Raw genomic sequence first — 26,625 nt, 5'->3', positions numbered from 1 at the left:
GCCTTAACATCAAGTGTGAATATATATCTATGGGTACCCGTAAACTTAAAGCTGTTGAAGATCTTGATGGCATGAGATGTGTCTTTGACAAAAGTGGGGAGTGTATTAACGATGCCGGCAAAAATATTGTCAAGGAATGTTGAGATGAGTTCGGTAGGGCAGGAACAAGCAGAGACAATGGGGCGGCCAGGATTACCGGTTTATGGATTTTGGGTAGTAAGTAAAAACGGGACGTGCGTGGATGTGAGATGATCAATGATTTTGCATCGTCGGGCAGAAGTTTATCAGAACTAGATCACTGATTGTACGTTTGACGATATTATTGTGTTTATTGGTGATGTCGGTGTCAAGATGTTTATAGAAAGATGTGTCAGAAAGTTGCCTTTGTGCCTCAGTAATGTATAAATCTTTACGCCATACTACCACAGCCCCTCCCTTATCGGCAGGCTTAATTATTATGTTATCGTTGCGAGATAAATCGCGCAGAGCCTTGTATTCAGCTTTAGAGATATTGTGTGTTTTTGATTTACTGGTGTTGTTGATCAGGCGGTTAATTCTGTGTTGACAAATGTTGATGTAGAGATCAAGTGTGGGGTTACGTCCTGAAGGGGGAGTCCAAAAGGACTCGCGTTTATTAATGTTGGTAGAATATGGGTTGGGTCCATTGTCGGAACCATTAGCTGCTGAGTCATCAGTCGTATCTGATTGACGTTCATGAAAAAATTCCTTCAAGCGTAAACGGCGAAAGAAAGAATGCACATCGTGACGTGAGGTGAATTCGTCGGTTGAGTTACGGAGAGGGATGAATTTCAACCCTTTCGACAGAACAGAACGTTCGGAATCTGAAAGGGGCAGGTCGGGAGGAATGGTGACAACAGGTGTGATTTGCGATGAATTCGGCGTGGTGTTTTGTCGAGTAATTGTCGGAAATTTGTCAACCAAGTTTTGGATTTTTTTTAACTTTTGAGATGTTAAAAACTTGTGAAGAGACTCATTTTCCTTACGTATGTATTGTATGATATTCCTGTAAGTGGTGGGTGCTACAAGAAAGGAAAGAGTGCGTTTCGTTTCACAAATAGAAGTTGTAAAAAATGAAACACGTTGACGCATGTGATCGAGAGTAACTCTAAAATACTGCCAAGAAAATTTGTTAGACAGGAATTGTATACGTTGACGATAATGACGCGTTTGATCGTTCCCTTGTTTGATTGGCTGTTTTTCTTTCTTGTGTTTTCACGTTTCTCTAGCGAGTTTTTAGTACTGACGAAGGGTTGCACCCGAAACGTCTGCGCTTTTTATTCTCTGCTTTGCAAGTGTTTTATCTCCCGCTGGTCGGTTAGTATTTTACTGTATTTGTTTTAACTTTGCTCTTTATTTTAACGAGTACTGTATTTCCCGCTAGTCGGCCAATTTTTTACTGTATTCCTTCACACTTGCTGCAGTTTTATCCCTCTTTTGAGGTCATTTGTAATTTCTACATTTAAATTTACATGTTAACGCCATATGGTCTGACTCAGTACGTTGATGTACATCAAAATTCACCACGCTGTCAAATAACTCAGAAGAAATGATGACATAATCTACAACACTTGCCCCAGCATACGATAAACATGTGAAATGACCAACTTGATCTTCACCTGTTCGACCATTTACAATATGCATACCTACTTTCTTACACAAATCAATCAAAACCTTACCAGCTGGGTTTACAGTCGAATCTCTGGACTGACGTGGTTTACAGAATGTATCTGACACATAACCAATATCACCCAATAGAGGTACATGATCAATTGAGTCGTCTATAATGTAATCCTCAAGTGAACCAACTCTGGCGTTAAAATCCCCTAACAGAATGAGAGAACTATCGGCGTTGAAAGAACGGATATTGACTAAGTAATCCTCTAATTTTTCGATTTCACTCGTGCTATTTTCTGGGCGAATATAGCAACAGCCCAAAATAACATTTTTATCACATGAAAATAAATGATTTGTCAAATTCGAGGAAAAACACAATTTTCAAGATCACTCTGAATATGCTTAACTTTACCGATCCATTTTTTAACATATACCATAACACCACCACTTGGTCTACCCCTTCGAGACTTTCTTGTGGCTGCGAAGGAAAACAATTTATAATCGGAAAGAAAATGACAAGTATCTTCTTTTGGAATTGTACAAAACGTTTCCAAAACACAAACAATGTCGAAACTTTGACAGAAAGAGGTAAACTCTGCATTACACAAGTTTCTCTTTAAACCACGTACATTCCATACAAGCAACGAAACCTCTTCATGACTTTTTTCATTTGGGCCTTGGCCACACCCCTATTGGGGTCCATCACTATCAAATGTAAATGACTGCTCCGAAATCAGTCCAGACTCTTCGTGAACTCTAAATATACGCTTGCCTGTAGTGTCCGTAACAACGAGTTTGTCGTATTGGAGGCGCGCCTTTAAATCTTTGTTATTTTCCAGCAGCGAACGACGATGTTCAAACAACTTCGCACGAATTTTTCGAATTCTTCTTGAAAAGTCTTCGCTTATGGAAATATTTGTGTCCTTTAGCAAGAAGGCTTTACGAAGAACTTGTGCACGGTCTTTAAAGCTGCTAAACCTCGCAACTATGGGCCTGTATCCGCGGACTAGTGGCGCACTAGTTATTCTATGGGCCCGGTCGATTTCGATATTGTCCGTTAGTCCCAGTTGGTCTCGGATCAGATGTTTCACCTTATCTTCCGATTCTTCCCAGCTCTCATGTTCACTTCCTTGGGACATCCCGAAAAAAACTAAGTTATTTCTTCTACCTCTATTCTCCAGGTCATCTTTTTCCTTATTAATAACCCTGATAGTCTTCTTCATTTCATCAATTTCTGATTTTAAACGACCAACCAAATTTTCATCAGGTAGCATAGCACAACCGGGACCAGATTCCCCTCCTAATTTGTCTATTTCACCTTTCAGTCTCTCCAGTTCTGTTATTCTGACCGAGTCTTCTTGAATTTGCAATTTTATATCATTTATGTCCTCTTCTACGTTGTCAAGCCTGGTCTGCATAAGTTCGAAATTTTTGTTCATGGTTTTGGTGTCATTCAGTATTGCGTCCAATTTTTCATGAAGAGCGCTAATATCTTCTTTGGTAGCTGACTCACTACTTCTCAATTTAGGTGGCCCGGGATTTCGTTCCACGTTGCCGGCCAGCAAAAGAAGTGACACAAGACATACCTTTACGGCCAGTGTAATACAACACCTGACCGTTGGAATGTGTAACACCGCCATCTTTGCCGGTTTACGCTGTCTTGAAGGGTCACCACCACAAAAACAGCCAATATTTCTTCTGTAGCTTTCTAAATCCGTTCCCATCTTCACAAATATTGTTCACTGTATCTTTACCAACCAACATGAAGTATCTTAAGCTGTAAACCAGTAGCCAGACTTCGATAATTTTCCAAAAGTTACGGAGCGCTCAAATATACCATGCAATAGCGTGAATGCTTACGTAAGTGCAACTAATTGAACCCTCAATGAGCATATCTCTAGTCTACTCCCAACACTGGGGTTTCAACGCGCTTACCATTTCCACGCCAAGCTTGAGTGTAGTAGTAAGTTTTTCACCACTAGCTGGAGGTAACGATGAACAACCATCTACTGAATAACTATTTTATGTTTTACTTACTTGAATATGATCTGTACCTAGTTATTGTCATTGGCAGCTTGCATCTCATTGGACGAAGGAGTGAGCTTAAATACGCATTTTTTTCCTTTTTTCACTCACTTGTGCTTACGTCAAGTCAATCATAAGTTGGATGGAATAAGCTTTGTTTTTCACCGAAAATCCGGCTTAGAAATGAAAACAATTTGCTTACCCATCGGTAGAGCCCGTTATTACGGCAACTTTGCCTTCCAGTTTTCTTGCATATACTTTTGATGATGACGTCATTTTCATCACCCCGACTGGAAGAAATCTACTTTGGTTTCTACACAGAGAAACCAGACACCTGTGAGTACAGACATGGTTGTGTTCGTAACGTCAAACTGGTTCTGCTAACTAAGACTACCTGTCTGTCCCCATGATGTAATATATATATTATTAAGTGTATCACAGGTCACGTGATACAAACTGGCTTGTTATTACGGCTTTGTGGTGCGTCACTCAGATCGATGGGTTCCAGGTTTTGAAAATGTGTATCAGATAAACCAACTACAAGGTACACATTCTGAAGTGTGATTTATAACTGTAACTGTGGTTTTTTTACACTTTTGACCCATACCAGGGGTACAGTACAGTGGCCGTTATCACCGAGTTGAACCATCGTGTGAGTTAAGTCACGCGCTCTCATTGCTGTTATCTATCCACATGAGAGGCTGTGCCAGACGACAGCTTATTGAAATGACAATGTACCGTTAACATCACTGACCCTTCATCAAGGAGATGGTACAAGAAGAAGACACATTTTCTTATCTAGCTTCCTGAAGTAAATTTCAAACCTCATTATCGGAGTTTGTACCATATGACATTTCCATTTACCATGATTCATCGGTGTTAGGGGACCGTGCCTTCATATTTTGACCTCAATACCTGATTATTTTTACAAGGTTTCACATTCCTAATATTTGAAGTGGTGTGCGTGGTGTACTGTACGTGCCTTCGCCTTATTGACCCAAATACCTGATTATTTCTGCAAGGTTTTGCAAGCCTATGACACGGCGTGCTTATTTGGTTTATTTAATAAAGTCATTAAAATTACCGTTTTATATTGAGTTTATCTTCAGTAAATATAAGTAAATGCATTCGGAATTTTACAGTAAGGTAGAATACACCTTAGGGACAAAATTCTGACTCTCAAACTTTCACATGTTTTTGATCTTGTGGGACTATCTGAAGGTCTCGGTGAAATAAAAATTTTCAACGTTTTAGTTTTTCGAAATTCGAAAAGAAGTCCTTTTCCATAGAGTTACCGCATTGGCGGCCATTTTGAATTTCACTGGAAATCCTGGGTAGCCTATTCTTTAGGGGTCGGAGGCATGGAGGCCGTAAGCGACGAATAGAATCTAGGCTAAGACTTCCCTAACACGCAGATTACAGCCACTGTGTCTCTCTGTGCCTAATCGGTTCTATACACAAGACAGTGAAACAGAAAACACACACTACTATACATTAAAACGCAAATAACTAATATATGAACGATGTGTGGAGTTGCTGTCCCTTACTAATGATGACCTCGATTTTTATTCTTGATTTCGAAAGCGAACAGCTGAAAGATTCCCCAAGGAAAGTTTGAGCAAAAGTTCGTCTTTTACAAGCGAGGCGCATAGTACCTTAATACGTCCAAATCCTTCACCAGGGACTTATTTTTCCGATTCATTCTCCGAAGATGATGTCTACCGAACAAACACTGATGTTAACTTATTGCACAACATAATGTACAAAGGTCAAGTATTCACCGGCTAATTTTTGTGACATGGAGTTTAAATTTCCATGGACATACCACAGAGAACACCTTTCGATTATTTTAAAATTGCAGTTTTCTGGTAATTTGCGGTAAATCGCTTATGTGATAATCACAAATTGCATGGAGAATAGCGAATTTTTGTTTCATCGGAAAAAGAATTTTTTTCAAAATTTCGAAGCTTAGAGTATCTGGAGCTTAAGTAAAAGAAAGCAATGTTCGCTTCTGGTGTGAGAGTTAATTCCCTTATTAAGAGAGTATTTTGTCGGCTCACTGTAAGCTGCAACATTTTTTTTATCTACTGGTCGAATTGGGAAATGGAGGAACGCCCTTCCTAATTCTACAGCTTGAAACGAGTTCTAATTATTAATCTTTAGCATCAAAACTGTAACACTACGTCTGCGCAGTGAGCAGTAATAAAAACATTGAAGCCTTATTTGATACAACACTTGTAAAAGTACAGGCAGTTTTATTGTGGCTGTTATTGACAAATCTCATTGACATTGTTTGATATTTTATACATAACGTACCGTGAACTGCAAAGAAGCTGTAAAGAACTCTCGTAATTCCAAGGTTGTGTCTACATTTGGGACTCATCAAACCCGGTCCATTACAGCCTCGCGTTAGGGGTGGACCATTTGATATCCTGGGGTGGGGCTTTGGAAGATTTCGCAAAAAAGATTTTCGAGAGGTCACCAAAAATAAAAAGATTGCCAGCAGATATGAAGTAAAAAATAATGCACGGACAGTTACTTAAAGTCTTTCTTTATTTTATTTTCGGCGTGCCATTCTAACAGGGGAAGAGAAAAAAAAACGATCCCAGTGTTCACACAGTTGAGAAAAAAATCCGGTAGACACGGAGAAAAATGGTACTCATGCGTCAATCTCCCGACGACCCAACCGAAAATCAAGTGGTCCATTCCTTAACGTTTTCGGAGCAATGCGACGTGGCAGAAACGTGAGATTGCCTTCGGATACCCTGTGACGGTTCAGGGTACGCTGGACTTCGAACGGCCTTCCCCCTAACGCTGTTTTATTGTTAGACACTCGGGACGTGACAATTATTTTATAATGGGAGCAGTTGTTGATGTCGAAGTTGTCGCTGTTGTTGATTAACTTGGACTATCATTGCTGTGGTCGACCCAATTTCAAATATTTGTGGTGATAGGTTAAAAATGCTTTCATTGTTCACAGAAAGTGTGACTGGGTGACTGGTTAGTGCCGTGACGATCCTTGGACGTTAGTTCACCCACAGTCCCTCCACCCGCTCTGAATGGAGGGACTGTGGCTCACCTAAAAGATGACTTAGTCGTTGACCAGCGTCCAAGTTGTTTTGAAACACCATTGAGAATTGCATGAGACTATCATCTGATTAAGGCAGTATGCACCTCGGAAGTGAAAGACTTTAATAAAAACTCAAACTTTCCTCAATGAAGCTTTCAACCATTCTCTTACCAAATGAAGGATAGCAATTTTGGGTTACCGTACATCGTTTGGTGGTAGAGAAAACAAATAACCAGACATTAAAGGAGATTTGAATTCAAAATGGCAACCATCCCTGTGTTAATTTCTATGGGGGAAAATAAAAATTTCGATTATCGTAAAAACTCAGACAGTGAAAATATTTCTTACACCAAGAGCTTCAAAATGAGCCCAAAGAGTGAATACACAAGGAAAGAATTGTAAAAACTTTAGAGTCCAAATATTTGCCCCCGAGGCACATGCTACGTAACCTTTAAGTAGCTCAGCACAAACTGATTTTGTGGTTTTCTAGTTTCTATGTCATTTATTGGTATTAAATGCAGCATTTGTTAAAATACACATAGTTTATTGTCAGATATGTTATCGATAACAAATTTGCTCGCGACTCTTGACTTTTGAACTGTTTTTGGACCCTTGGACACGGTGTAAAACCTCAAGAATTCTGCAGCCTGGATGAGGTATAGATGAAAAGTTATAAAAATTATTCTTTCGGTGATTTTCTCCTCGTATCCCTTTGGACCGTGCATGGTGGTATAACTTCAAATGACGCCACAGCTTACCACAGCTTCCATGGATAAATGGGTTATAAAGAAGGCACTTGAAAAGCGATGTCTTATCAGATTTCAGTCGGCAACGTAATTGATAAATCCCTGCACAGTGAACGGAGTACAGTTTAACGGGTAATGGTGTAGCTCCCCTAACCACACATGCGTCACACAGAATGTGAATATCGCGACAATTTCCGTTCACTATAAAATTTATGAAAAGCAGTTTTCCCTTCCAACGCCGCCAGTGAATAGCCCGGCCTCAATAAATGGTACCTCCCATCACAGTCTGGAATCCATACCTCCTGCAACTACGACAGTTTCCCCGGTGATGAACGACGCGTCATCAGAACAGAGAAAGGATGCTGCGCCTGCGCATTCGCTAGGCTCAGCAAACCTGAAATGGAATTATAATTAAATCAGTAGATTATCAAAATATGTTACAAATGAGTCATGATAGGACAAATTATGCAAAAAACTGGTCTATAGCTAGTGCCGAGTATTCCATTACAATAATTGGAGGACAACCCATCTCAGAGTTGTTCGTCGCCGGCTTTTGAAGTGTATGGTTTTGGTGAAATATCCGGGTGCAAGGTTTGGATAGGCGGCAAGCCTTCATCAGATTTTCTCTTTGTTGTGTAAACCTGCTTACCTTTTCATTGGAGTCCGGCTGAGGCCAAGATTATGCAGCGTGTCATTGCTTGTGATCTAGAATTAACGAAAATGTAAATCAGTGCAGCTTAAATGCTTGATATTATGGAACATTGATGCGGCGAACTTATCATCACCACCATGATGATTACGTCAGCGTGATTTTGTTCTCATTTTAATTTCCCAAAACTGCCGAGAGAGGGCTCCGCGGAAAGAGCAAGTGACAGACCTGTGTAAGCTGTGCCATTTCATAGATTTATTGTGCGTGTCTGTGTACTCGACGAGTTGACTAAATGTTTTAGGCAGAACAATATTCGACTACAGTTGTTGTATTCATACAATCTAACAAGGCATTGATGTCCAAGCTCGATCATTACGGTGCGATATATATTTTTTTGATGAAACATAGGTAAAATATCATTATGTATTACGAATTATTTACTTATGTGTACTGTCAGTTATCACTAAAATAGTATGCATCACACGCCAATGGCGACGACAATTAGTTTGAAACAGCTGCACAAATAACAACATATGGTAGACTGTTTTTTTCGGTAAGTGCCAATGTTTTGAGTTTTTACTCATAGTTTATAGTGAGCAAACTGCGATCGTTATATACGCTATGCAGTGTCATCACCGTCAACCTTCTTAGCTGCGAGTGTCCAGTAAATGTGAGATTTTTGTCTAATGTCGAATTCGCGTGGATTCACTTCACCAACAATTCCTGCCACTACATATCTAACGACAGGCTCTCTTAATCATATGCACTGGCCAATATTTGCTGCAGTTTGTTTTGTACAGCTATCTGCTGAGTCATCTCTTTAATGCGCATGCGTACATTAGAGATCGCAAAGGCTCAATCGTTTCTTTAGACTCGGACGCGCGATGATTCTTTCTATAGTTTGTTTGGTCAGGCTGTTTTCTTTCTGTCTGAACAGGAGTATTCTCTGCAAATTTATAAAAAGATTGAAATACTCACAACATTGGCGAATCTTGTTTTGAAAATTCCAGGAGCGATGCAGTTTACTCGTATATTCTTCTCTGTTAGTTGTGGGACCAGTGCCTTGGTTAAGCCCAGCAACAGATGTCACCTTGAATTCTCAATTCAGCATGTCCACATAGCCTGTACCAGATTTCTTATTTTGTCTTTCAATGCATATTTAGGATACACCTGTTAATAAGAAAAACGAAGCTGCAATGAAGCAATGAAGCACGAAAAGCGATGAAAATGAAGCTTTTGATACATTAGAAATGCCGACATGTCTGTTGCATATATATATATATGCAGAAGCTGCATTTTGATTTTTTGGTATTAGTTTGCATTTCTTTGCATTAAGTAATGAAAAAAAAAGTAAAAACATTCTAATCGGGATGTCCACTTATCTCTGTTGACACGATAATAATGGGAAATCATTTTATGTCCAATATATTTTGAGTCTTCATGAAAACTATTTTTAACACTCAAATTGGCCAACAAATAACCCAATTTAATATGTAAAATTGAATTTTTCCTGTATCAGGAGCTTGAATTTCGTCTTAAGATAGTATGCACCTCGAAAGTGAAAGACTTAAACTTTGCTTCAACTTTTCTCAAGGAATCTTTCAATCATTCTCTTTCAAAATCAAGAATAAAAATAGGGGTCAACGTGCAAATTTTGGTAATAGAGAAACAAATTACCCAAGATTTACCGATATTAGAAATTCAAATTGGCCGCCATCCCTGTGTTAATTCTATGGAGAAAAATAAAAAAAAATTGAATTTCGAAAAACTAGGTCGGTAAAAAGTTTTCTTTCACCAAGAGCTTTAAAATGAACCCCTACATGTGGTATATCAGAATTGTAAACGTTTGAGAGTCCGAATGTCTGTCCCCGAGGTGCGTTCTACCTTAACCACCCTAACTAACTGGGTTATTTTTGTAATTTCATCATGCCTCTAACTACCTAGAAGAACTTAAGAACTGACAGTGGTAGTGGTTTTCTTACTGATTGAGACCTCGATGGGTTCTTATTTTTCTCAATCAGTAATTCTACTGCAGTAAAGGATGCTTCTATTTCCTGGATCCAACTTTACAGCATTGCAAATATTTCAATGTACAATCTGTGCTGTTTGACTTTCTTTCCTTATTCAGTTTTGTCATGTCATGTGTGAAAGAAAGCATCTTCGCAAAGAGAACAACGAATATTGGAATTTCTGCGCGTATTACAAGCGGAAAGAAAGATTCCCGTGAGAGGGGAAGAGTTAAAAAAACATGCTACAATTTACGTCAAAATATACCAGGTGAATCAGGAAGACAAGGTCGGTCTTCCAAGCCCCCCCCCCACTCCCCCAGCCAATGGTCAACCCCTTACCGTGTTTTGAAGCAATACGACTTGGCAGAACGTAAGGTAACCTTCGGACACCTTGTAATAGGTTTTGGGTTCGCCGCACATCGAACGACCTTGTCCCCACGCAATTTTCTTTACACAATGAGGACGTGTAATTGTAACGCCGTCCAATGGCGTCCCTCACGTGGCCAAGGCGTGCGATATGATGATAATTTTGTAGTTATTAGTTATGCTAGTTTAGAAACGGTGTATAAGTTTGTGGAGAATGAACACTAGGGCGACATACAGATTAGGAGCCATCTTGAATAAAGATCTATAGTTGTGTTAAAATCTACATCTTGGTGTGTCAGCTTCAGTTACTGAAAGCATTATTATCCAGACTGTTACCTCAACTCGCTGAAGCAACATGATTCAGAGGATTGTATGATTCTGAAATCCGCAGGATCTGGTGGTAGAGTCAACGATGGGCGTTTACGAGAGATGGCAGGGTCGGCTGAAGTACCAGTGAACCAGCAGCACGAGCGACGTCGACTGTATGGTGATATGTAGCGGTTGATCGAAGATGCACCGCAGCGGATTGAGGTGAACTATGACCGGCGAGAGGAGGGCGGCTGGCGGGCATGGACGTCCGAGGTAGGCAATGTGACATTATTAATGTTGGTGCTAATGTCATGTTTCTATAATTTGTACCGGTTACTGTAAATCTTCATTCTAGTAATTCGCCAAATTTCAACATTTCGCCACTCGGGCTTGAATTCCCACGATTTACCGGAGGTGTAATTCTTCAAAATTCGCGGCAAATTACATTTTCAAGTCTCTTTTGTTTAAATTCAATGGCAGCGCCATTCCAGGCACCCGCGTGTCTCGTGAATTCCTATGATTATGCATGAAATGTCTCACGCAAGGTTGGACAATAGAAAGACAAAGTAGTCGAACTTTTATCAGAACTGTAGCTGTCAAGTATCGCTTTTCATATTTTCACAGCTTGGATTTAAAACAATGGTGTTGTGACATGACTCATGCATACACGTATTAATCATCGTGAAACTAGCGTTGCAAGTTTTCTTGTTGACAAAGTATTGTAAATTTAGGGTCGGACTTTGGGGGCCTTGGAGTGAGCATATCTCCAGGCTCTCGGAGCTAGAGTTGCCCCAGGCAGCCATCAGGCTGACCTGGGGAAATAAAGTTTCGAGCGCAACGTTAATTCCCGTGTCGCCAGTTACTCCATCTACGCGTACTGTGGTCTGAAGTTCCCCTTAATCCTGATTCCTGATTCGGAACAGCATGAACATTCCTTTACAATTTGATACTAACGTCATGCCACGAAGATGCACCGGACGAGAGAATGGTTGTCTATAGAAATGGCTGAAGAAGTTTGAATTGTACGAGATTACCTGACGAATGAACTGATAATGACGAGCAGTAATTCGGAAGACACCCACTCATAAGGTTCGACAACAACGTGCAAGATGCATGACTTTTCAGTTTTGTTGACTGTATTTTCTGGTACTTCGGAAACTACCCTTTTCATAGGTTAATATTCTGGACTTGTATGCAAAGAAGGCTATTCTTTCTTGGAAGTTGTTTTGTTTTGTTTTGTTGATGAAGTGTTGTTGTATTTTGTTGTTCATGTTGTTCGTGTACAGGAGTTTGGTTGTTTTGTTTTTTTATCTACTCATTTGGCTAGAAATACCAGTGCTATAGTGATTCGAAAGTGATACAATGGTACTTAGATTTGACCCAATGAGTTTTTGGAGATGATATCAGAATACATGAGACAAAATTACATCACCCTTCTCAACGTCCACCACCTTCCAGTTCAAAACATCCTCACCTTTCAGACAAATTAAAGAAAACTATCAATGATATGTCGCATTTTGATTGATTTCAGCCGATTTTCTTTTGTTCTTATAGGTTGAATAGCCGCACTTTGAGTTTGTCATTAGATGTATTCTAAGTAACTGTATTAGTATTTCTCTAAGTATTTGAGATGCGTTAATGTCAGTCTGTAATTTTCAATGGACACGAATTTATCAGCACACTTCATGCTTACTTGTAAAATATGTGATTTATGCGTATTTTAACCACACTGCCTTACAATTAATGTATCTTTTTATTTTAAGTAGATTGCAATCGTCAGCTATCTCCATGTTTCGTCACTCGTTTTGACCAGCGAGGACACTGGTTATAAAAAAGGTGTGAGAGTGTAACGCTCTTCCATGGCGTACGCGTCCCTAACGTGGCCAACGCGTAAGAAGGTTGTGGTTCAAGGTCGTACGAGAAAGACATGGGAGATAGTGTGATACTTTTAATTAATCATTTGTAGACGACGTTGAGTGAGAACGATCGAGTACGGGATATCCCATGATGTAATCGAAAGACTGGCGAGAAATTGTAGTTGTGTAAGTTTAGAAAAGGTATATATTTTGTAGAGAATGTACACTAGTCGTTGTTATAAACTAGGACTATCATTATTTCGGTAGTCTCAATTTGAAATATTGATGTTGATACTTTCAAAACTTGCATTCCTTATACAAGTGCCGCGGTAACCCCTTGCGTTGCTTCACTTAATAGATGGCATACACGTTGGACAACGCCTCCAGCGATTTAATTTGAAACACTATTGCGAACTGCTTGAGATTGTCGTCTGATTACGGTAGTATACATCTCGGAAGTAAAGGACTTAAAATGTTACTTTCCTCAATGCAACTTTCAACTATTCTCTTACCAAATCAAGAATACAAATTTTGGCTGACAGTCCAAAGTTTGGTACTAGATAATTTCAAATCGACTGCCACCCCTGTGTTAACTAATTAAGAAAAAAATTCTGATTTTCGGAAACTAAAGCTTCAAAGTCCCACTAGTGGTTAGACAGAAAATAATTGTGAAAAATTTAAAGTCTGAATATTCGCCCTCGAGGCACTTTTGAAATGATTTTATATGGCATTTGCTTCAGGTAAGATGCGCAGTTCATTGAATAAGAGCTTAATATTACATGTACATAAATCTGCTTCCAAAGTAGATCCATTCAGTTATAGACTGATTGCCATTTCCAGATGCCTAGGAGAGTTCTTTACAGAATCTTAAATTCCACATTAACTGGCCATTTTAAGGTAGTGTGCGCCTCGAAAGTAAAAGACTTACACTTTTACTCAAACTTTCCTGAATGAAGCTTTTAACCATTTTCTTACCAAATCAACACAAAGAATCCGGGGTCACCGTTCAAAGTTTGGAACTAGGGAAACAAATTATCAAACTTTTGCAATATTTGAAATCAAAATAGCCGGCACCCCTGTGTTAACTCTACGAGGAAAAATAACATTCTAAATATTCGAAAAAGTAAGATAGTGAAGGTTTTCCCTTAAACTTTCTCCCTTGTATTTTGGGGTGATTTCTGAGATATAGTATATTCTTTTTCTGAGTTGTTGTAACGCTTTTATTCTCTGCCATATATATATATATATATATATATATATATATATATATATATATATATATATATATATATATATATATATATATATATATATATACGAAAATGGTTTGCTTGTCAATGCAGGCAAAGTATAGTGCTCAATGCATTTCTGCAGGGCGGTAATACTGAGAATCTAGGAACTTGTAGTTGTCACTCTACAGGCTGTTTCATGCGCTAAGCAATCATCAGGAGTGAGGATATGGCGGGAATGGGACTGTTTATATTGTGTTGCAGGTGAGTATGCATATTCAAATAAGTGGTTGTGGCCAATGGCAAGTCAGTTATTAATGAGGAGGAAATTGCTGCGGTGTCTGCACTTTGAGAGGAGTTCTGCTCGTTTGTTATGGGTGGATTTGCTATCTGAATAAATATATGGAGTTTTTCATTCTGCAAAGGTTGCAGCGTTTGGTTTTATTTGAATAGGGGGAATAGAAGCTCTGTCGACAATAGACCATTTGATATCGTAGTTTATGTTGTTGTCTCTGAGTTTCCATATGAATTTTGAGAGTTCTGTGCTATTTCTGTGCTTGGGTGTTTTTAATGTGTACTTGTGATACGTGTATCTTTGTTTGAAGGTTGAGTCGGTGAGTCCAATGTAATGTTTCTGATCGTTGCTTGTGGTGACTTGACATTGGCCACAACCGCTTATTTGAATATGCATATTCACCTGCAACACAATATAAACAGTCTCATTCCCGCCATATCCTCACTCCTGATGATTGCTTAGCGCATGAAACAGCCTGTAGAGTGACAACTACAAGTTCCTAGATTCTCAGTATATATATATATATATATATATATATATATATATATATATATATATATATATATATATATATATATATATATATACATATATGTTTATATATATATGATACCCCATTTTCCTATTACCTTTGTTTGTTAATTTTTATTAAATGCAAACGTACAACAAAAATAATCAAAATAAGTTTTATTTTTTCTCCTCTTAACCTTTTGCCCCGTGCTTGTTGGTAAAGCTTCAAATGGCACCATAGCTGACCGCGGCTCCGAGCGACAAATGGGTTATAGAAGGCACTTACAAAGCGACGTCATATAAGATTCTAATCGGCAATCTGATTTTAACACGATTGGAACTAATTTGGGATAATTGGATGGTGAAGTAATGTCCGTTTAATCTGCAAATGTAAGCTCATCTGCTTTTCTTTTTAAGTTATACACTTGTTTTTATGAGTAATTTGTAATATTCAGCTATATGGCACCTAACACGTTTGAGAAATTTGAAAAATATAAAGATCCAACTATCCCAAATTAGTTCCAATCGTATTTTTATAAATTCATACAAATTCAACCGAAAACAATGTATAATGTTGTAACTTTGCTGACCACAAATGCTTCAAACAGTATGTCAATATCACGAAAATTTAGATTTTCTATAAAATTTATGAAAGCAGTTTGCCCTTGTAGTGAGTCATGGCCCCTGCCTCAATAATGGTATCTTCCATCACAGTCTGGAATCAATACCTCCTGCAATGACGATAGTTTCCCCAGTGATGAACGACGCGTCATCCGAACACAGAAAAGCTGCAGCGCCTGCACAGTCACTAGGCTCGCCAAACCTGAAAGGGGGTAAAGATTAAATCTGCAGATTGAAATCTCAAACATTGTTGTGCAAATAGAGTCACCGTCGCGATTGGACAGATTATGCAAAAAAATTGCCTATAGATTGTGTACTCCACTTTATCAGTGGAGGGAAAACCGGCCTGAAATCTGTTCCAGCTTTCAGTGTGTGTGGTATTGGTGAAAAGTCCAACTGTAAGGTTCGTGTAGGCATCTTGCTTATTTTTCATATTAGTTGCGTTGCTGTTGTCGTTGTTGTTGTGGACCAATAAATTCAACGAACATAACTAATGTGTTGTTGTTTCAAACGTAATGTTGATGTCATAAGAAACACGACAAGATTATTTTCATCATTTGACCCACCGCAGCTCTCTTACCAACGCAATATCTTCTTCTATAAGCCATTATAGGAAGAGAGTGTACATTGGAGAGAGAGTTGTATTGTGTAAAATGATGATAGTGTCCTTGTAGTGTTTCTTATGATATCTACATTGAGATTAAAAAAACGCACGAAAGTTATGCTCGTTGAATTTTATTGGTGAACAACAACGAAACATGACAAATATAAACAACAACAACAACAACAACAACAACAACAACAACAACAATGATAGTGATAATAATGATAGTGACCTTGTAGTGTTTCTTATGACATCTACATTGAGATTTAAAAAAACGCACGAAAGTTATGTTCGTTGAATTCTATTGGTCAACAACAACAAAACATGACAAATATAAACAACAACAACAATAACAACAACAACCAGATTTCTGGGCTCCCTATCCCTATGCATTGACCAGTGTTTATCTTTGTTGACAAGTGTAAAACCGCCTACCTCTTCATGGGAGTCTTGCTTAGGCCATAATTATGCAGCATGCCATCATCGTCTGTGATCTAGAAATAATGAAAGTACAAACCAATGCGACATGTGAGCTAGGAACTTAGAAAGTTTGAGGCAGTGAAATTCTCCAGGCGACGTGGGCACAGTAAGTGACCTGCCATGACTAAACCTACATTTTTGCGCCCAGGTGGCACAATTTTTTGAAGCGCGTACTACCTCCATCCAATTCTCATCACAACCACGATGATTACGTCAGTGTGTAATTGTTCTCATTTCAATTTTCCAAAACTGCCAGGAGAGGGCAGTTTACGAAATATTTTAACAGAACGATGTTTGTCTACCGTTGTTTTATCATCAACTCTGACGTATACATGACGTATTTGTATGGATGTCAAAGTTCGATCATTATATGATGCAAAAGAAATATTGCTTTTATCTCATGTCAGGTATGCGTGGATTCAATTCACCACCAACTCTGCCACTGCAAATCTAAAGACGGGCTGCTTTAATCTGCGCGGGCCAATGCTTGCTGCGGTTTACTTAGGAACGCGAAAGCTGCCTGGGGAGGCAAAAGCCTTTTCTGCGCATGCGTACATTAGGGATCACAAAGGCTGAGTTGCTTCAGATGACGCGCAATGATTTTGTTCAAAAAATTCTCTAGTCAGAATATGTTCGCTCAGTCTGAGCACAAGTATTCTCTGCAAACTAAAAAGACTGAAAATACTCACAAAACTGGTGAATTTTGTTTTGATAATTCCAGGAGCAAGGCAGTTCACCCGTATGTTCCTCTCTGCTAGTGGTGGGGCCAGTGCCTTGGTTAAGCCCACCAACGCTGTCTTGGATATACTGTATGCGCCAAATAACTGAAAAGTACAAATCACGCAATAATTCCATTATTTACAACGCATCATATGATACCATGTGTTTCGAATTACACAGCTTAACCCTTTGAGCGGCAAAGTATATTTTTGTCCGCAACATAAAATAGACCCCTGTCAATTTTTCTCAGATTTTTGCCAAAATTTTGAGAGAAAACTGTTGCCAATGAAATGTGATGTCTATTTGGTCAAAAATTATCAAAAAAATTACAGAAAAATTACGAAAAATTGGTAAAATTTTGGACTAAAATTTTGGCGGGAGAAAATTACAGTGCTCGGAGGGTTAAACGGTTACGCTTGCGGTCCTCAATATTAGTGAACGTAGAATGGACGTCAAATAAGTAGTTCATCTCCACATAGTTCTGTAAAATATTCAGAATGGTCCATACAGAAATACAGAACGACACACACACGCCGAATTCGAAGCTACTAAATCAAACGAAATTTTAATGTTGATGATTACAAAGAGATTATGAATGTCGAAGGTCTGGTTAGGAACAGATTGCTTGCAAAGTAAGCTATCGTGTTGACCGACATGCATGACCGCAAACACTAATTCTGCAATCTATGTTAATTTTTTCAGCGATGTTTCACATATATCTTGGCTAAAAATAAAGGTACGGCGCCCAGAGGGTATTCTGGGAAAGTGACACTATTGCACTGCGCTTTTGCTTAGGCTGTGGGCAATGGAATACTCTTCTTGTCAATCGCTTGATTGGTTTATTTTAAAGCTGTTTGAGTAAGAAAAAAATTCATCGTCCAAGCTTTTGTTAAATTGACAAATTTATTTTCTCCCATAGAGGTAACATAGGAATGGCGGCCTTTTTGAATGCCATTTTATCGGTAAATATTAAATGTTTTGTTTCTCTAGAATCAAACATTGCATAGTAACCCCTTATCATTTTTGTTAATCACTTATTTGGTGAGAGTATGGTTGAAATATGTTTTAGCAAAGTTCTAGCAACAGTCTAAATCTTTCACTTTTGACGCGCAAACTACCTTAAGCATCGTGTTAATACAATAGTTATGAAGTTATTTTCGTGTATTTCCAATCAAATTTCAATAGTACTTGTATCGTCGGTTGAGCAAATCCAGTAATCCGTGAAAAATCGCTCAGACTATAATTCTATTCTTCTGGCCATGCGGATCAGTGAATACTAGATAATGTGGACAAGAAAGAATGCATATAAGACTGGCAAATTAAACTGCAGAACCTCAGAAATGACGCCGATGTTATTCCGATGATTCGTGTTGATTTTACGTGTTCCTCTATTGTGGCACTGGCTATCATTTCGTTCACTTCTACGTCATTCTGGCTAACGATTGACCAACCCACCTTGCTCCTGAAGGGCTATTTACAAATAATGTTAAATCTACTATGTAACGCTGAACTCGAAAATATAAATAAATAAACAAATAAATAAATAAATAAATAAATAAACTGTGATTTGATTTCCCTTACTATTATTGTACTTTGTCTGTCTGTCTGTCTGTCTGTCTGTCTGTCTGTCTGTCTGTCTCTCTCTCTCTCTCTCTCTCTCTCTCTCTCTCTCTCTCTCTCTCTCTCTCTCTCTCTCTCTCTCTCTCTCTCTCTCTCTCTCTCTCCTCTCTCTCTCTCTCTCTCTCGGTAGAACATGTTGTGCAGTACCCTTACCTGAAACGGTACGTACGCAGTTATACTTGCCATATACAAAATCGAACCTCCACTGTTAAAAATGGAAAAAAAAGACTGGCTTTAATAGAGGACACGATGTAGTGTATCTAAATCCACTTAAAGTTTGTTAGGGCTTACATTTTTTCTTTGGTTTAATGGTCGTTTTCATACAATATAGTCAATCGTTTACGCTATGGCAAAACTACATGGTTTGACCTCTTCACAAGTCCGCGGGCGTTCCCTTCCCGTAATATCTCCGTGCATGTAAATCACATGCATGCACACACACTCCAAATCATGCCAACACAAATACACTGTGAGGAAATCGATCCCCAAACACAAACATTAACCTCGGAATACTAATGATTAAACTTATAAGTATTAAACTTACACAAATTCACACGATTTAGTTTGGTCGAGCATCAAAAACTACAGCAAATAAGCTTAGTGTATGCAATATTTTTGTGATATTTTTATTTTCTTGTGTATTATCCTTTAATTGTTTTTTTTTTTTACATTTGTTTCTCTTTTTGGACTTCTTGGTGGGTGCTTTACTTTTTGCATAATTACAGCAACATCTGGGACGAAATGACTTGACTTACCCTCTGGCCTCCATATAAGGTATGGCTTTTTTTGTAAGGAAAAACGTACTATGCACATTAATATGGAAAACCTGTGAGAGAATAATGTAAATCAGTATCTATAAGACAAAAACACGAATTTATCAATATGAAAATGATATAACTGGTTAACCCTTTGAGTGCTGTAATTTTTCCCACTAAAATTTCAGTGCAACATTTTACCAATTTTTCTGAATTTTTCTGTAGTTCTTTTGATAATTTTGAATCAAATGGACATCATGTTTCATTGGCTACAGTTTTTCACCAAAAGTTTTGGCAAAAATCTGAAAAGAATTTGACTGGGGAACATATTGAACATATTGTAAAGATGACAAAAATTGACTTTGGCGCTCAAAGTGTTAAGACGAGTTACCCTGAAATTGCACATATGGCAAATTGTCTCTGTACTATTGGTATTAGCTGATGACATAGTGTATCTACGTAATGTCATCTGTACTATGTGTACAGTCGAACGCAAGCATATGCATATATACATTCATGGACGTAGGCCCATATTATAGAATACATCACACAATTAAAATAGACAATCGGAGTGGTGAACATTTTTAATCTAAGTTACTAACAGTTTCTCTTCATAGCTTAGTGAACCTGGCAAGGTTGGACAGCGTTGCGAAAAACTTGCAAAGACTCGTGACTAAGCGCATTGCGTCTGCTCTGAAAATAGACAAACTAAAGTGTGAGATAACTTAAAGGAGAGTAACTTCTGTCATTAAGAGAGAGAACATTTGTGTCTTTTCATCTTACCTTTTCCCACTGTGACTCAGTGGTCTGGAAGGAAACATTGAAAATACTGATCAAAATTGAGAAATGTCAACAAAAAACAAAAAAACAAAACAAAACAAAGAAAAATTGTGTTTTTATTTTTGTACGTTTGTTGCCTGGTGTTAAACGTGTTTTGCATCATCTAGGTGTTACCGCTATATTCGTGGTTCTTAAATGCAACGTATTGTTGTCTCATGATGATATTATGTTCTTGCTCTGTTAATTGCCATGCGATATAAAGCTCTTGTCTTACAGCTTCTCTTGTAACATGTTCTGCGCTGTGACCCGTGTGAGAAACACTTATCAAAACAAAAGCGGTAAGTGTTTTCATACTGGCATTATTTTTCCTCTGATTGATGTAACTCGCTACATCAACCACCTGTTCTTCTTAAGAAGCGGTTTGCACTTAAATATATTTTCCTCTGATGTTTGTGTCTAGTCCTATCAGGGCGTCTGATATGTCCCCCTAAGACTGTAGTAAAGTATTGTATATGGCGTTGTACAGAATTGAAAGTGAAGATGTTTTAACTCATATACCGACAGTACCAAATGAATGGTTTGATCAACTTTGATAGACTTACCTCTAGCATTGGTCCGACGTGTGGGTTTACTCCAGCATTCTGAACTAAGATATCAATACCACCATGTCGTTCTGCTGTCTGGAGAGAGAGAGAGAGAGAGAGAGAGAGAGAGAGAGAGAGAGAGAGAGAGAGAGAGAGAGAGAGAGAGAGAGAGAGAGAGAGCACATTAGTGCTGTTTGTTATTGTGAACGTCACACAGGGCGATAACACAATGCACAAAGTCAAATGTGATTGTACAGAAAGTTGTTTTTGCAAGTAGAGCTTAATAGGCTCAGGAGAACATCCACCATTCGCCTGACTGTAGACATCGCTTTAATGATAATATCTTTTATTACTAAAATCATATTTTTTTTTTGCTAGAATAATGAAAAAGAACCAGAAAGAAACGAAAGATCTGACAAAAAAATTGATGTAGACTTCACTGGATTGCGACAGCACAGACTTAATGTTCCTCGGTATTATTTGCAAAAAAACCCACATTTTCAGATGAATAATATACAAAGCAAAATGCACTTTGTTTGCAGAGTGGTACCGATCCGTTAAGGTGTCATAGGCTTGTAAAACAAAACGCCTTAGCCACAATGGATGTGTATGTTTATAGATATACTGGGAGAGGTGGGTCTATATCCTTTACTGACATCGATGACAACTAAAAACTAACCAAACAGACTGAATTATTGAGGATCCTCTGCATGTGACATTTAATATTTTATAGTAGTTCTTAAATCTTCTCATAAAAGTCAGCTAGTCTTACATTGCAAAAAAAAACACGAAACAACATGGTTCTCTTTTCATTAAAATATTCGCGTAATCTTTTTCCAAGGGTAGTATGGGTCAGCGAATGCGAGTGCAATTCATCATTGAGACAAAATTATTCAATGCAAAGCGGTTAGTTATTCAATGGACGCGTGAAATTCAAGCGTGATAGCAGTGGTGAGCACCAGCAAATCAAGGCTGTAGACATATGCTCAGACAACATCCCGGGTATAATTCAAGATTATCTTGTGTGTTTAGCTCGAACTGAGTCACAAGATCCCTCGACTAGCAGATTTCTACTATGACGAAGATAGTCCCCTCCATTGCCATGAAGGAATCGTGTTAATCTCTTCATAGCTGCAACCATCACTGACAGTGGTAATACTAGTACTGTTTCCATATCTCTGGGAAAGAATTTCCCCGGGGGGGTACTTGTTCAGAGAAGTGGTAGGGGTGTGCGGCCGCACATAAAAAAATCGAGGGCCCATTTTAGACCTAAAGTCTCGTACTTTTAGGGCCTAATTTTAGACCTCTATGTTCTTTGACCCAGGTCAAAAGACATAGCGTCAAAATGTTATAGGGTAAAAAATAAGCATTTACATGGACGGGTGATCGGCCGCAAAGCCTGTACTGTTGTACAGTGTTGCTGGCCAGGCCATGATTTGCCCCCCCCCCCCCAAAAAAAAAACCCAAAATCTGGAAATACTAAAACTTTTGGTGAAAGAACATATCTTTCACTCCAACCAAATTTTGGTCCAACTTCTGAAAACTACCCGTTATCACAAGTTACAGACTGTCTGGTGTTTTTAACATTCCGAACCACAAGAAGTCCGGCCATTCGTCCGTAAAGAACTCGCTCATGCTGCTATGGTGGAGCTGTCATGGCAAATACTAGAAGTACTGAAGCCCCTTTGTTTGGGTGTGTTCTATTGGCCAAAAGTCTTCCGTATGAGGAGTTCTAACCAATTATTGACGGTGTTTTTTAACAAATTTGAGATTTACTTTGGCCGAAGCTAGGGGGTCTCTTTCATGGTTTCCCTGCGACAGAAAATGATATCGATGCCTATTGAGTGCAGCCCAGAGCCAGTCGTGGCTAGCTAGCTATCGATAGGGGAAAGTACGGTTGAAATTCCTTTGTGTATGTTACGAACTGGCGCTGAAAACTCGACCTCATTTCAGACCCTTGGTTACAGTGTAACTGATACCCCACTTTAGACCAAGATGCATTGGGCACGTGTATTAAGTGGCAAGTAATAGAAAGTCCCCTCCCCGTGAGAATTTCACAGCTTACTGGCGATTTACTAGTGTTTAAATGTCAACTAGTTGTGAAGGTACCACTGTACGATGTATTTTCTAGCAACCGGATGAATTAATTACAAACAAGAACAAGTTAGCCAGTTTTCCTTGAACAGATTTAAGCTAGAATGCACATCGGGGACAGACATTCTGACTCTCAAACATTTACTTGTTAAGTTCATTTTTAAAGCTCTCGGAGCAAGAAAAACTTTCAGAGTCTTAGCTCATCAAAAATTGAACGTTTTGTTTTCCCAAGAGTGGACAAAGGAATGGCGAACATTTTGAATTACAAATATCGGTAAATATAAGGTACTGTATTTCTCTGGTATAAATTTTGTATGGTGACCCGTATTTTTTATTATTGATTAGGGTAAGGGAATGTTTGCAAATTTCATGGGGGAAAGTTCGAGCAAAAGTGTAAGTTTTTCGTTTAAGGCAAGTATCTTAATGAAAAGTATTATTTTTTTTTCTGCTGTCCCTTTAAAATTTTACAAAGTCAATGGTTCACAAGGAATTGTCTAGTTGCTTCGTGAGCCGTTCCAGACTCTCAGAATTTATCTTAAAAACGCCAAAAATCGACGAAATTTGGTAAATTAAAAATCAGTGGACGCATATATGAAAATCCCTGATATTTGTTAGAATAAGCATTCACATAATGCGGAAGACTTCATTTTGAATGTATGTTCCAAAATCAAACAAATTCACTTACAGTTGCTAATAAATGCTCCCTTTGTTCTGCATTTCCTATATGACAGATCATGCCAGACACATCCAGGTTTTCAGATGTTAGTGTCTTCACTGCCCTATCTACGTTTTCTTGTCTTCGACTGCTAACAACCACCTGTGCACCGTCTTCCGCCAATCTCCGCGCGATGGCCAATCCAATCCTAGAAGACACAATATCAATTCTTTTGAAATTTTAATCGCCAGGAATATATTCACAATGTGCTAAATGCACTGTTTATACGTGGAAAAGAACTGTGGTTAAAGGAAAAAAAATGAACAAGCTCTTCTTGAGAATATGCAGTGTAAAATTTATTGCAGCAAACGATAAATTTTAAAATGCACATAATGCAAATCATAATCACCAAAATGATTTATTTTCAATGTATATACATACATACATATACATATATATATATATATATATATATATATATATATATAAACAAGCGATGTAATCTTTGTATATCAGAAAAGCTGCACATTATCTACATTGTTAAAAAAACGCTCTGAGTTGGTTTGAAAACATCGCCATCAAAACAAACAGTAATTAATGTGAATTTATCTGTATTATTGTGTTTTGATGCAGTGAGAAATATATCAATTTCTGTTTTGAGTTCATTCAGGGCCTGCCTTAATGAAAAAATATACTTGTCAATTAAGACTTATTATATTCAACACGCTGAGGTCAGTCTCTATTGCATGGAATCATATTTTGCAATTTTTTCGTTTATATACTCGTTTGGGCCCTACATCAAACCTTGACGATTTAGCCAGCGTATGCCGACGCATCAAAAGTTCTCTAAAACGCTGGCCTGCTGAACCAACGATGTATTTTCCATTGTTCGGTGTATACATAGCGTATTCATAACGTACTCATTGGTAAAAATACGTTTTTGATGCTCTAGACAATTATCTCGACGTATTTTAACTTATGAGTAACTTACAAGTAACGAGCGCGTAACCTACCTACAACTCTTGGCCCGCTTGTGCGGGTCGTATGAGCAATACGCTGGCAGACGTCAAAAAAGTTTTGTGCATGCACAAAAGTTTTCGGCGTATTACGACGTATACCAGCGTGCATTTATAAAACTTACCCATAAGGGGCCGTTGATAATAAAAGCTGACGCACGACAAACGTAATTCTTTCGTTGGGGGGGGGGGGGGGGTAAAAGCTTAATATTTCGTTTTGTATGTGTCAAAATCGCATAAGGATTTAAGTTGTTTTAGAAGTGCGACTTTGCACCGAGAACGCAAAACTACCTTCGCGTTCATCGAGAACAGAATGACCACAAAATACGGAGACGGAAGAGACAACAAAAAACTTGCATGCTTTTTCAACTTGAAACATGTATCTGAAACATTTTCCTACGTGCGAGATAGATATGAAAATGTTCTGTCTTACAAAGTGAAACGCGTAAAGTGGAGGTTATTAATTTATGTGCCCTTCCGGTATTTTTTTCATGGGCGTGCGGATCGGAGAGGTGCGTGTGGGATTGTCAGAAACGGCATCAAAATACGATATTGATTTCGCATAAGAACTTTCGTTTTGAGGGGGGGGAGGGGGTTTCAAGTAAAACGAAGGAATTACGTTTCTTGTGAGTCAGTTTCGGACGTATTCAACGTACGTTCAGCGTATTCGCCAAATTGTTCATACGTTGGCATACGCTGGCTAAATCGTCAAGGTGTGACAGGACCTGAAACTTATAAAAATATCACTGTGAGAAAGCTGAAAATACTTTCAATGAACCTACATGCTTTGTGAGTACTACGTAAATTTTTGCTAATTCACATATTTTTGATAGTCTAGTCTTCGATTGACGAAATAAAGATATCTTTTCTGTACAGCCATGCTGTTTATTTATTGCCTTGCCCCCACGCCGGGTTAAATTTCCTTTATTTGTTTGACCTTCAAAATGGTGAAAACTAAAAAAGACGAATTCCTTACCCATCGGTCGATCCGGTTACCACAGCAACTTTGCCTTCCAGTTTTCTCGCCGCTACGTTCGATAATGACGCCATTCTCGTCACAAAAAACGGAAACAGTCTACCTTGGTTTCTACACAGACACACCAAACACTTGTTTAGTACTGACATGGTTGTGTTCTCTATGTGAAAGTCTGCCTGTCTGGTCAAATGAGGTCATTTTGTACAGCGCATGTCACGTGGTATAGACTGGCAAGCTATTATGCTCCGTGCTCACGTTTGACCCGTTCACCGTAGAAGGTATAGAAAATCAGTCTCAAGCTAAAACCGATCACATCGCGCGTATTCAACAGTTGACCTACATATTGGGCAAATGTCAGGCGCTGTGTCGTCGCCGAGTGTGTTCACCTTGAATTGCATATTTTAATCCCTTTTGGCCTGAGGTACTCACATTATCTGTTATTGTCATTATTGTTACATTATTTCGGACCATACCAGAATTGAAAATTAAATTGTATTATTTATTATTTTTATTTCAGGCCTTTAGTCATTACTAAAGAAAAATATACCTAAAATGATAGACGTTACAGAGAGAAATAAATAAAACAATTTTTAAAAAATGATAAAAAGACTAGGCCTACTGAGAATATATTACATTCCTACAATGCTACCAGAACGTTCAATTGAATTAAAAATCTGAGTTTATTGAGATATATACAACTGAGTTCTTACTTGTATAAATGGCAGTGCAGTAACTTTTGAGTCTCAAAGTTACCGGCGAACGACGAACTTCGGAACAAGACGTGAAAATATTTCCTAATCCAGTGAATATGTATGCGCTATATTTAAGTGACATTAAAGCAGTGCTTATTTTTGCCAGCCAAAGGCCAAAATGACAGGCTATCAGTTAAATTTTAGCATCTGCACTTCAAGTCTGTTCACATACGCCGTGTACATACAGCACTTACTCACTGTTTGCCCAGTCTACCTAGGTTATGTAAAACTCTAAACTGCAGTCAAACTAAAGGAAATTTTCTGGGGTT

General features: G+C 38.4%; 1 protein-coding gene across 1 annotated transcript; it reads right to left on the bottom strand.

Moving 5' to 3' along the window:
- Positions 1–7,248: 7,248 nt before the first annotated feature.
- LOC139127641 (dehydrogenase/reductase SDR family member 4-like) lies at positions 7,249–25,792 on the bottom strand. Its single transcript, XM_070693556.1, has 12 exons — positions 25,605–25,792; positions 23,643–23,820; positions 20,882–20,959; positions 20,283–20,306; positions 19,500–19,570; positions 18,898–18,949; positions 17,094–17,228; positions 16,360–16,418; positions 15,412–15,522; positions 9,104–9,206; positions 8,126–8,181; positions 7,249–7,870 (listed from the first exon to the last, which is right to left on the bottom strand). The coding sequence occupies exons 1-12, from the start codon at positions 25,751–25,753 to the stop codon at positions 7,756–7,758; spliced, it is 1,131 nt and encodes a 376-aa protein (XP_070549657.1). The 5' UTR covers positions 25,754–25,792; the 3' UTR covers positions 7,249–7,755.
- Positions 25,793–26,625: the final 833 nt, after the last annotated feature.

The sequence above is a fragment of the Ptychodera flava genome, unplaced genomic scaffold, assembly GCF_041260155.1.
Source record: "Ptychodera flava strain L36383 unplaced genomic scaffold, AS_Pfla_20210202 Scaffold_34__1_contigs__length_2629520_pilon, whole genome shotgun sequence".
In the NCBI taxonomy this organism is placed as follows: domain Eukaryota; kingdom Metazoa; phylum Hemichordata; class Enteropneusta; family Ptychoderidae; genus Ptychodera; species Ptychodera flava.
Note: the sequence above shows the minus strand (reverse complement) of the source record. Positions and strands in the feature narration are given on the sequence as shown.